We start from the raw sequence: 12533 nt of genomic DNA, 5'->3' as shown, positions 1-12533 counted from the left end.
GGGAGTGACTATGTCCACAGTATGATGAATCCAGTGATATTACTGAATATTTTCTCACCTTTGAGAGACTGTGCTCACTCCATAAAATTCCTAACGCTCACAAGATGACCACATTGGTAGCAAAATTGACTGGAAGAGCTCTAGACATATTCAATAAGATGCCTATAAGTGAGGCTTCTGATTATGGTAAATGTAAGGATTTGGGTTTAAGACAATTTCAAGTTACACCTGAAACTTACAGAGTAAAATTTAGAGCCCTTAAGAGAGGGCCTGGACTAAGTAATGTGGCTTAGGTAAACCAGACGATAGATCTGTTTTCATAAATGGCTCAAAGGACAGGATATCACTAGCTGTGGAGGAATGCGGGATTTGATGATACAGGAGCAATTCCTGAATATGTCCAAGGATGATATAAAACAGTGTTTATGGGATAAGGAAATGGACTCAGCAGGAAGTCTTGCTTCTTATGCTGATCAATACAAGCAGTCCCAGACTGCCAGAGAGGCAGGGCAAACCGGAACAAAACGGGTGGAGGGAGGAGAGAGAAACAACCCTGGTCACAGTTTGAGTGGATACCAGAAGGGACACCCGGAGACCACATCCTACTACCTGGGGCAACCCAAAGCTCCAGCTCCACCCCTAGAAAAACCTCAGACACCTTATTGTCTCACCACACCATTCTCCAGCAACCCACCTCACCCCAGTGACCAGTCAGCTGGCCGATGTTTTAAATGTAATGAGCTGGGGCACGTAAAGGCCAACTGCCCTAAGAACTCCAACAGATTACAGTTCATTGCATTGGGGTCCCACCAATGGTCCTCAGGCCCAGATGCCTCGCAGATACCCTCAGAGCAGAAGGAAATTGTGAGTGTGGGCGGGAAGAAGGTTACAGCGTGGAGGGACATGGGAGCACAAGTGTCGGCTATCAATGCTGCCTTAGTGGACCCCAGTTTAGTTGACCCAGAGGTCCAAGTGATGATTCAACCCTTCAAGACAAACTCTTTTGACTTGCCTACAGCGAAGTTGCTGGTCCAGTACAAGGGCTGGTCAGGAACGTGGACTTTTGCAGTCTATGATGATTATCCCATCCCCATGCTGTTGGGGGAAGACATGGCCAATCATGTGAAGCTAGCCAAGAGGGTGGGAATGGTCACTTGCACCAGACCCATTGCCATCACTGAATCCAGTATTTGCAACCCCAACACCAGTGGGCCCCACCGAACCTGCACTGGCAGCAGCAGATAATCCGACACAAGATGCTCAGCTGGAGCTGGGCTGGTCACCTTCTCCCCATGCTGTGCTGCCCAGTGCAGTAGTCTGGGAGCTGACCTTGTTTGTGAAGACAGAGGCAAAAAAAGCATTGAGTACATTAGCTTTTTCCACATCCTCTGTCACTAGGTAGCCTCCCTCATTCCGTAAGGGGCCCACACTTTCCTTGACTTTCTTCTTGTTGCTAACATCCCAGAAGAAACCCTTCTTGTTACTCTCAACATCTCTTGCTAGCTGCAACTCCAAGTGTGATTTGGCCTTCCTGATTTCACTCCTGCATGCCCGAGCAATATTTTTATACTCCTCCCTGGTCATTTGTCCAGTCTTCTACTTCTTGTAAGCTTCTTTTTTATGTTTAAGATCAGCAAGGATTTCACTGTGAAGCCAAGCTGGTCGCCTGCCATATTTACTATTCTTTCTACACATCGGGACGGTTTGTCCCTGTAACCTCAATAAGGATTCTTTAAAACACAGCCAGCTCTCCTGGACTTCTTTCCCCCTCATGTTATTCTCCCAGGGGATCCTGCCCATCAGTTCCCTGAGGGAGTCAAAGTCTGCTTTTCTGAAGTCCAGGGTCCGTATTCTGCTGCTTTCCTTTCTTCCTTGTGTCAGGATCCTGAACTCGACCATCTCATGGTCACTGCCTCCCAGGTTCCCATCCACTTTAGCTTCCCCTTCTAATTCTTCCCGGTTTGTGAGCAGCAGGTCAAGAAGAGCTCTGCCCCTAGTTGGTTCCTCCAGCACTTGCACCAGGAAATTGTCCCCTACACTTTCCAAAAACTTCCTGGATTGTCTGTGCACCGCTGTATTGCTCTCCCAGCAGATATCAGGGTTATTGAAGTCTCCTATGAGAACCAGGGCCTGTGATCTAGTAACTTCTATAAGTTGCCAGAAGAAAGCCTCGTACACCTCATCCCCTTGGTCCGGTGGTCTATAGCAGACTCCCACCACGACATCACCCTTGTTGCTCACACTTCTAGTCTGACCTCCTGCAGAACGCAGACCACTGAATCTCACCCACCAACTCCTGCGATAAACCTCTCACCTATGTCTGAGCTATTGAAGTCCTCAAATCATGGTTTAAAGACTTTGAGGTGCAGGGAATCCTCCAGCAAGTGACCCGTGCCCCATGATACAGAGGAAGACAAAAAGCGCCCAGGGACTCTTCCAATCTGTCCTGGAGGAAAATTCCTTCCTGACCCCAAATATGGTGATCAGCTGAACCCTGAGCATATGGGCAAGATTCACCAGCCAGATACCCAGGAAAGAATGCTCTGTAGTAACTCAGATCCCACCCCATCTAACATCCCATCACAGGCCATTGGGCCTATTTACCATGAATAGTTAAAGATCAATTAATTGCCAGAATCATGTTATCCCATCATACCATCTCCTCCATAAACTTATCAAGTTTAATCTTGAAGCCAGATACGTCTTTTACCCCCACTGCTTCCCTTGGAAGGCTATTCCAGAACTTCATTCCTCTGATGGTTAGAAACCTTCATCTAATTTCAAGTCTAAACTTCCCGATGGCCAGTTTATAGCCATTTGTTCTTGTGTCCACATTGGTACTAAGCTTAGATAATTCCTCTCCCTCTCCGGTATTTATCCCTCTGATATATTTATAGAGAGCAATCGTATCTCCCCTCGACCTTCTTTTGGTTAGGCTAAACAAGCCAAGCTCCTTGAGTCTCCTTTCATAAGATGGGTTTTCCATTCCTTAGCTCATCCTAGTAGCCCTTCTCTGTACCTGTTTCAGTTTGAATGCATCCTTCTTGAACATGGGAGACCAGAACTGCACACAATATTTCAGATGAGGTCTCACCAGTGCCTTGTATAACGGCACTAAAACCTCCTTATCTGTACTGGAAATACCTCGCCTGATGCATCCCAAGATCGCATTAGCTTTTTTCATGGCCATATCACGTTGGCGGCTCATAGTCATCCTGTGATCAACCAATACTCCAAGGTCCTTCTCCTCATCTGTTACTTCTAATTGATGTGTCCCCAGCTTATAACTAAAATTCTTGTTATTAATCCCTAAATGCATGACCTTACACTTCTCACTATTAAATTTCAACCTATTACTATTACTCCGGTTTACAAGGTCATCCAGATCCTCCTGGTCCTTCTCTAAATTGGCAATACCTCCCACCTTTGTAGCATCCAGAAACTTTACTAGCACACTCCCACTTTTTGTGCCAAGGTCAGTAATAAAAAGATTAAATAAGATTGGTCCCAAAACCAATCCCTGAGGAACTCAACTGGTAACCTCCTTCCAGTCTGACAGTTCACCTTTCAGTATGACCCGCTGTAGTCTCCCCTTTAACCAATTCCTTATCCACCTTTCAATTTTCATATTGAACCCCATCTTTTCCAATTTAACTAATAATTCCCCATGTGGCACGGTATCAAATGCCTTACTGAAATCTAGGTAAATGAGATCCACTGCGTTTCCTTTGTCTAAAAAAATCTGTTACTTTCTCAAAGAAGGAGATCAGGTTGGTTTGGCACGATCTACCTTTTGTAAAACCATGTTGTATTTTGTCTCATTTACCATTGACCTCAATGTCCTTAACTACTTTCTCCTTCAAAAATTTTTCCAAGACCTTGCATACTACAGATGTCAAACTAACAGGCCTGTAGTTACCCAGATCACTTCTTTTTCCTTTCTTAAAAATAGGAACTATGTTAGCAATTCTCCAATCATACAGTACAAACTCTGAGTTTACAGATTCATTAACAATTCTTGCTAATGGGCTTGCAATTTTGGATGCCAATTCCTTTAATATTATTGGATGGAGATAATCTGAGCCCCCCGATTTAGTCCCATTAAGCTGTTCGAGTTTTGCTTCTACCTCAAATATAGTAATATCTACCTCCATATCCTCATTCCTATTTGTCATGCTACCATTATCCCTAATATCCTCATTAGCCTTATTAAAGACTGAGGCAAAGTATTTGTTTAGATATTGGGCCATGCCTAGATTATCCTTAACCTCCACTCCATCCTCAGTGTTTAGCGGTCCCACTTCTTCTTTCTTTGTTTTCTTCTTATTTATATGGCTATAGAACCTTTTACTGTTGGTTTTAATTCCCTTTGCAAGGTCCAACTCTACTTGACTTTTAGCCTTTCTCACTTTATCCCTACATGTTCTGACCTCAATAAGGTAGCTTTCCTTTCTGATCCCTCCCATCTTCCACTCCCTGTATACTTTATGATTCACATAACCATCATCTGCTGCATGCTGCACGAGTTGTGTGAGAGTAAGCAGGAGAACTTCCATGCAGAGTAGGCAGAGAGCATGTCTGGTTCACAAACAGTCTACAGGCAGCCAGATACCAGCCACATGCAGACTGCTCTGGATTGGAAATGGGCAAGAGAAATCAGGGATGACTTTTGTGCATGTATTTGGCACGACCTCTTCTGCCTGTTCCAAAGGAAACTTTCACAATCTTTGCAGCCACTGGAGAAACACATGAGGGATCACTGGCACTAATCGCTCTGTTAGCATTTTGTTCCCTTGTAGCTGACGGTCATTAGCCATTTGTTCCTGTGACTATTCACCCATTACAGACGATTACTGCAGGGTGCCTCTATTGTGGTAGGGTTGGGTTTGTGGCGTGTAGCATGGCAGCCAGGTTGTATTGCAATCAGATTGCAAATCTCTTTGTGTTTATGTTCTCACTTGTTCATGAACCTTTTTGGAATGGGGAACACTCAATTGGTCTGAATGACTCACCAAGATTCTTTTCTTTCACCATTCACTCTTTGGCAGTGCTAAGTGTACCTAGGGCATGTCTGCACAGCAAAGAAAAATCCATGGCTGGCCTGTGCCAGCTGATTCGGGCTCGCAGAGTTCGGGCTGTGAGGCTGTTTCATTGCTGTGTAGCCTTTCAGGCTCAGGCTCTGGGACCCTCCCACCTCGTAGGTTCCTAGAGACCATAGTCCAGCCCTAATCCAGACTAGACAGCAATGAAGTCTAAACAGCAATGAAAAAGCCCCGCAGCCGGAGTCCTGCATGAGCCAGAGCTGGCAGGGATGGATGAGCCACAGATGTCTATTTGCTGTGTAGCTGTGCCCTAAGTGGCTGTAATGGAGCACTTAACAGAAGGCTGAAACTGGTCAAGGTTTGTGAGGGTATGTAGTTTGTGGGGGAAAAGGGGCTGTTTCATCACTGGTTGCCGCATTGTAACTTGAATTGTGTCTCATTGTTCTGTATTATTTAAGCCATAAAGACATTTATCTACCCTTTTTCTTTGTTGTGAGTTCTGCTGCTTTTAAAACTACCGGTGCTTCCTAAGCACATAACAATGCACTTCCCCCATCCCTCTCATGTATCCTTGAGACTTGAGATATATATGGACCTGGGGGTGGTGGTTAGTGAGGGTGGAATGGACAGAAAAATGCTTTCAGTGTGATGACATCAGACAGTTACACTATTCTTACGAATGTGCTGGGAATAATGGGGCCCAGTTCCCAACCTGACAACATCTTATGTTCACCATACTTAGGAAGGAAGGTTCACACACAAATAAAGGAAAGTTGTAATGTTTATTAAAACTGAAATATCGGATGTGTAACTGAAACTTTTGTAAAAGGATGTGTAAATAAACAAAACACGGTGGGACAGATTCCCTGAACGATGGACAACTGTCAGAGTTTCTGAACCTGTCTCCTTGCCCTTCCCTACCACCTCACCCTGAGAAGGGGAGAACGACTATGGGGGACAACCAGCAACGTGTCCTGTGTGGGGTTTTGGGGTTTGGCACTTGATGGGCTTCCAGCACTGCTTTCAGGCTCTTTGTTAGCCTCTTGAAAACTGAGGTGGTTCCCTCTGTGAGGGGATTTGGGTTCTGGTGTAGGTTGTCCTGGGATTCCTGTGGTCTCCTCTTGGTCTCATGGGCCCTGGGTTCTCTGCCAAAGCAGCACCATTTGTGCCAGCTGGAGAAGGAGGAGATGGTGCCTGTTCCCAAAGAGATCCAGCGGCCATGGCAGCAGGCAGATTCCGAACTCATTGGCCCACCACACCTGTGAGTCTCTCCACTAAGGTCCAGTGAATCCCTGATTGCTCCAGCCTCTATGAAAGTTCCCTGTACAGGTGTACATCCTTCTTACTCCAGGGGAAGTCATGGACATCAGTGTACAGTGGCCACACATGTGTGCTCAGCTGGCCAAGCGGCCACTCTAGGAGAAGGTTCCATGTTCACCTGGAGTGATCAAAAGAATGTAGCAGAAAAGTGTTCTGGTGAGGCACTGCAGCTCACCATTGCCAGTTAAATCGAGGGGGAGGGACAGGGACAATTACAGACTGGGTAAGGGTCAGGCAGAAAAGGGTACAATGCACTGGGGGAAAGGGGGTAGAGGACTATTAGAACTCAAATCCTGGTGAGTACTTCTTCCCCCTTCTACATTGCACACTGGCATGGACACAGGGCCATTCCACAGCCTGAGGCATGTACTTATTCACACCACCCAGGCATGCTAGCTTACTCACCCCATACTCACCCTGAGACAGGTGATACTGGGTTTCATGGTGGGCAAGAGAGAACTATCGCACAACCACACAGGTACATGTAGACACATGAACAGCCAGTACTATAGATGTATTTTGAGCCACCTCCAAAATTTTGCCAGAAGCTTGGAGTGGGTGACAGGGGATGGATCACTTGATGTTTACTTGTTCTGTTCACTCCCTCTGGGGACCTGGCACTGGCCACTGTCAGAAGACAGAATACTGGGCTAGATGGACCTTTGGTCTGACCCAGTCAGGCTGTTCTTATATTCTTATGTTAATGGTACTGAAGTTTCCAAGTCACTTAGGTTTTGAAAATTTTACCCTGAATTAATTAGGGCCAATTTCTGCCAATCTTACTCATATTGAAAATGTTGAGGCTTCTGTACATCAAAGAATTATTGTTTGTAAGAATCTTCCCTTTGGACTGGTGCTGTTGTCATTTGTTGAAACCTTTATGGGCCCAGTCCTGTAACTGTGGTGTGTTGCAACCATTCTGCAAGTCCTTGGATGGGAATTGCATGTACTCAATGGCTTCTCGCTGGAAGCATCCTGCACTTGGACCAAACCCTGAGGTCCTTGCTTAGGTATTAGAGGTGGGACTGGAAAATGTGCCCATGGGATTTAGGAGCTTAAGTGCCAGCTGGATGTCTGTCCCTAAGATGCAAAACATTCAATGCCATATTCTACTCTGTTGAAATCATCAGATGTTTGGCACTGATTATAATGGGAGCAAAAGTACTCTCTTAATAATTATGTTATGGCTTCATATAATGAGGCATCTGGGGTGTAAAAAAGTATATGTCCCTGAGGCTTATAAAGAAGCTGTTAAATATTCCAGTTCCACCTGTGACTGAATTCCTTGGTAATCACAGGGAGGAGACAAATGTGGGATACAGACCAGGTGAGAAATTTCTTGATTTGTCTAGAATTATGTTTATTTCCTTGGATTCTTCTAAATGAGCTCAATCTAGATGAGTCTTGTGAAATCCCTATTACTTCTTGAACTGAAATGTGCTCTGTTTCAAAGCTCTGATTTCAATCCCACTTAGCGTAAAGCCATGGGTAACACTACAGCAGTTAATTGTAGAACTGTTTGAAAATATTCCAACACAACAATTTTCCTGCAGAAAATGCTGGTTGGATGGAATCAAAACATTTTACATGGAAACATATTGATTTTGTCTGCATTTTGAAATAACCATATCAAAATGCTTTTTTCTATTCTATTCCGGTCCAATCAAAATGATAACACTGACCTTATTTGACCTTATTGAAATGAAACATTCCAATATGTGTTTATAAGATACAAACAATTTTTAAAAAATATATAATTCGTCATAAAAAAATCAGAGACTTTGCCTTTCATCCTGATTTGTGATTAAATGAAATTTTGAAAACTTAGCATTTACCATGCATCATAAATTCAAATTTTCTACCAAATATACTTAATACTCTGAAGCAGGCAGGCAGATTGCTTGATACTGATCTCATTTACATTGGTTTTCCACTAATGGAACCACAGCGACATCAGAAGAGGATCTGATTGGATAGGTGTAAAGCTATCACAGCTTTACTACTATTTTTATTGGCATAACTGCATTAATTTCAATGAATTACTCTAGGAGAAACTGTGGTATCAGTAGTTATTCATGATTTACGTCCATTTAAGAGAGAGGAGAAACATGCCCTAAATAATTGTAGATTGACACATACATTTGTCAGACTCTCAAAATATTTATTCAGATCAGATTGGGACTTTCAAAAGAGCCTAAGGAAGTTAGACAACCAACTCTATGTCACTGAAGAGAAGTCCTCATATATAGCTAAATATAATAAAATTACAATAAAAAGCTGAACTCAGTAATGCTGATTCCTTTTTAGGGTACACATTCAAGAGGGTAATCACCCTTTCCAAGCATGATCTAGATGTCTTACATCTTGTCACTGGTGGCAGTGAGTAGGGTACAGGAACTACCCATGTATCTATATGCCACAGGGAAAGGGATGCTGTGTCCTAACTGCAGGGTGTGGCAGTGAAAGGCTCTAGCAATGGGAGGCTGTAGGGAGCTACCGGAGCTTTTCGCCATTTCCAAATTTGTTGCCTGTGGTAGTGAAAGGCTCCCAGCAGTGCGGAGGCTGCAGGACACTACACTGCTAGAAATAAAAGTGTATGTGTGTCAAGCACTGCTTAGGAATGTTGAAAGCCGTGTAGGGTACATATGCTAAGGCTCTCAAATGTCTTTCCTGTAAGCCATGCCTCACCATCTACACTGCTGTGTTAAGGGACTCATACAGTGTATGTACTCCAAACACCTCCAAACATCTGTGCAATATAGACATACCCATAGAGAGAAACACAGACCCTGATCTTCCTTACCATACTATAATATTGGTGCAAATCACTTGGGTCCAGTGAAGCTATTCCTGATTTATCTTAGTGTCATTAAGAGGAAAATTGGTGGAAAAGAAAGGGACCAGAAAAGGTTTAGAATGGGGAAGGTTAATGGGTAGATAAAGAGGGGCACAGAGGTGGAGGCATGACCAAAGGGGGCTAAGTGAATGAGATCAGGATTAAGGGCACTGAAGTCAATGGACTGTTGTCAATCACATGGAAAGGAGAAGAGAAGCAGACCATCTCTGTAGCACATTGTATAACGTAACCCCCATGTCTGTTCCCATGTAGTTAGTAGGAATTGCCATGCATTGACATTATGATAAGAAAGTCTATGTACTCAACTAATGTATATTGGCCTAACTTCCCTGATTGTGCCACTCACAAGCCAAGAATCTGGTAAAGGGTAATATTTTATTTTAATATACATGCTCCAAGAGACTGGAGGCAGATTTTGACATTTAGTTCCACCAGTGTAAATCCATTGAAGCTGTTTTATACAATTATAATTTCATTGGTCAAAGTTTTGTTCCTCTGATGCTAGTATAAAACTGTATTTCTACTGAGGTTAGGAACATACACCTATATAAAGCTGGTGTGACTGAGAGGAGAAAGCGAACCATTAACATTTTTGAAGTTACTCTGGATTGACAGTCTTGTGACAGGAGAATTGGTCTCTTTCATGGTTCATATCAGTTTGAGGAATGTATGTGTGGAGTGATAGGGACAGGTCATGAAAGAGAGAGAGAGAGAGAGAGAGAGAGAGAGAGAGAGAGAGAAGCCAATTTGACTTGATTTAAAACATCAAACTAACAAGTTTTCTTTTTTACTTCTCAGGATGAAATTTGCTGAGGGAGAAAATGAGAAAAAACAGCTCTGTGACTGAGTTTGTCATTCTCGGCTTCTCTAATGACCCAGACACGAATCTCATTCTGTTTGTGGTGTTTCTATGCATTTACATTGTCACAGTGCTGGGCAACATCCTCATCATCGTCATCATATATGTCGATCTGACCCTTCACACGCCCATGTACTTTTTCCTTAGGAACTTGTCCTTCTTGGACCTCTGTTACACCTCAGTCACTCTACCCAAGATGCTGGCCAACCTCCTCTCAGAGAATAAAAATATTTCCTTTTCCAGTTGTGCTGTACAGATGTTTTTCTTTCTATTCTTCGGCATTACTGAATGCTTTCTCCTGGCTTCTATGGCTTATGACCGCTATAATGCAATATGCAGCCCATTGCGCTACACTGCCATCATGAATAAGAGGGTTTGCATCCAGCTGACAGGTGGTTCATGGATCTGTGGCACGCTGGTGGCCATGGGGCACACAACCTCTGTCTTCACACTTCCTTTTTGTGGGTCCAATGTGATCAACCACTTTTTCTGTGATATCCAGCCGGTGCTGAAGCTGGTGTGCTGGAACACCTACTGGATTGAGATCCAGATCATCGTGGGTGCTGCCTTCGCCCTTATGATGCCATTGCTTCTGAGCCTGGTGTCCTACATCTGTATCATCTCCACCATCCTGAGAATTAGGTCCACTGAAGGCAGGCGTAGAGCTTTCTCCACCTGCTCCTCACACCTCATCGTGGTGACATTGTGCTACGGGACTGCCTTTATCATATACGTACGTCCCAAGTCCAGCTACGGTATGGGTGTGGACAAGCTGTTCTCTCTTTTCTATTCAGTGGGAATTGCGCTCTTGAACCCCATTATCTACAGCTTCAGGAACAAGGAGGTGAAAGATGCTTTGAGGAAAATAGCAATGAAAATCTTTTTAAAAGAATCAGATAATTTTCCCTCAGTCACATAAGCCTCCGAGAGTAGTAGTAGCACTCTCCCAAGTAGTGTCTCAGCCACAATGGAGAAGTTTCCCTTGTGTGACATAGCACTGGTAAAATTTACCGAGTTTTGTTTTTCCATGAAATGTTTCCTTTAATATTTTTATTTTAACAAAAGAAATTAGGAAAAAATGTCATTTTTAGAATTTTGTTGTATTATTACTTGAATCCTCTTCTGGCCTTAAAATATATTAATATTTTAGGGAAAAAACAAAATACAAAAACAATATGAATGGACACATCTCAGTTCTATAGAAAAGAGCCCTTGAGTGGTTAACCTTTTTTTCTGAATTTCCCAAATATTTTCTCAGAATGTTGATGTTAGAAATTGGTAGGGGGAAAAGGAACTCAAAATATTTTACATTTTTTTTTATAATGAGCCAGCTAAAACCATTATATTTTATGTCATCACTGGTCCCCTTTCCTATAAGTAGTTTGGCTTGGGCTACTGTACCGGGGACCTCAGAATTGCGTAAGTGTTATAAAAGCCGAGCTGGAAAATAACCAGAATTCCTGTCCCCCAGGAAAAGCTGGCATTTCAACATTTGTTTTTATTCCAAATGAGGATAAACAAAATTAAAATTTTGAAATTTTTCACAGAATTGAAATTCTGAAAAATTGTGACTTGGAAATATTGAAACATTTTATTAAGAATATAAGAAAGGCCATACTGGGTCAGACCAATGGTCCACCTAGCCCATTATCTTGTCTTCCGACATTAGTCAATGCCAGGTGCTTCAGAGGGAATGAACAGAACAGGTAATCAACAAGTGATCCATCCCCTGTCGCCCCATTCCCAGCTTCTGGCAAACTGAGGCTAGGGACACCATCCCTGCCCATCCTGGCTACTAGCCATCGATGGACCTATCCTTCATGAATTTATCTAGCTCTTTCTTGAACTGTGTTATAGTCTTGGCCTTCACAACATCCTCAGGGAATAGTTCCAAACGTTGACTATACATTGTGTGAAAAAATACTTCCTTTTATTTCTTGTAAACCTGCTGCCTATTAATTTCATATTGTGACCCCTAGTTCTTGTGTTATGAAGAGGAGTAAATAACACTTCCTTATTTACTTTCTCCACACTAGTCTTCATTTTATAGACCTATCATATCATAACACATTTTGAGATTCCAGCAATAAAAATATTTATTTTTGGTTCATTAAGCTGACCAGATGGCTCCATTCTCCCATCTGAAAGAGGCTCATTGAATGTACTACCTCTCTGATAATCCACCCGGAGACATATGACTCCATCATGCACCATGGAATGTGGGCAGGTGGAATTCCACATTGTATTACTGGTGATGTAGACCTCCAGAGAGACTGGCCCTTAAGAAAGAATGGGGGCTGGAATTACATCTCCCAGAAGGTAATGCAAAATGCAGTTTAATGTTTTGTTGAACGGCTTTGAAACAAATCATTTTGGGTCAGTTTCAAAAAACAAAATATTATCATCTGAGTCGAACAGACCCAAATCATAACATTCCTATTTTAAATTTTCCAAC

General features: G+C 43.0%; 1 protein-coding gene across 1 annotated transcript; it reads left to right on the top strand.

Annotated features, from left to right (window-relative positions):
• Positions 1 to 10040: 10040 nt before the first annotated feature.
• Positions 10041 to 10997, top strand: LOC140896757 (olfactory receptor 10C1-like). The gene has a single exon (XM_073308801.1). The coding sequence runs from the start codon at positions 10041 to 10043 to the stop codon at positions 10995 to 10997; it is 957 nt and encodes a 318-aa protein (XP_073164902.1).
• The last annotated feature ends 1536 nt before the right edge of the window (positions 10998 to 12533 follow it).

Source organism: Lepidochelys kempii, chromosome 13 (assembly GCF_965140285.1).
Source record: "Lepidochelys kempii isolate rLepKem1 chromosome 13, rLepKem1.hap1, whole genome shotgun sequence".
Classification (NCBI taxonomy): Eukaryota; Metazoa; Chordata; order Testudines; family Cheloniidae; genus Lepidochelys; species Lepidochelys kempii.
The sequence above is the reverse complement of the archived record's forward strand: the minus strand, read 5'-3'. Positions and strand labels throughout refer to the sequence as shown.

Excerpts from the sequence above, each read along its gene's own strand:
- LOC140896757 (XM_073308801.1), top strand. The coding sequence starts at position 10,041 with ATGAGAAAAAACAGCTCTGTGACTGAGTTTGTCATTCTCGGCTTCTCT.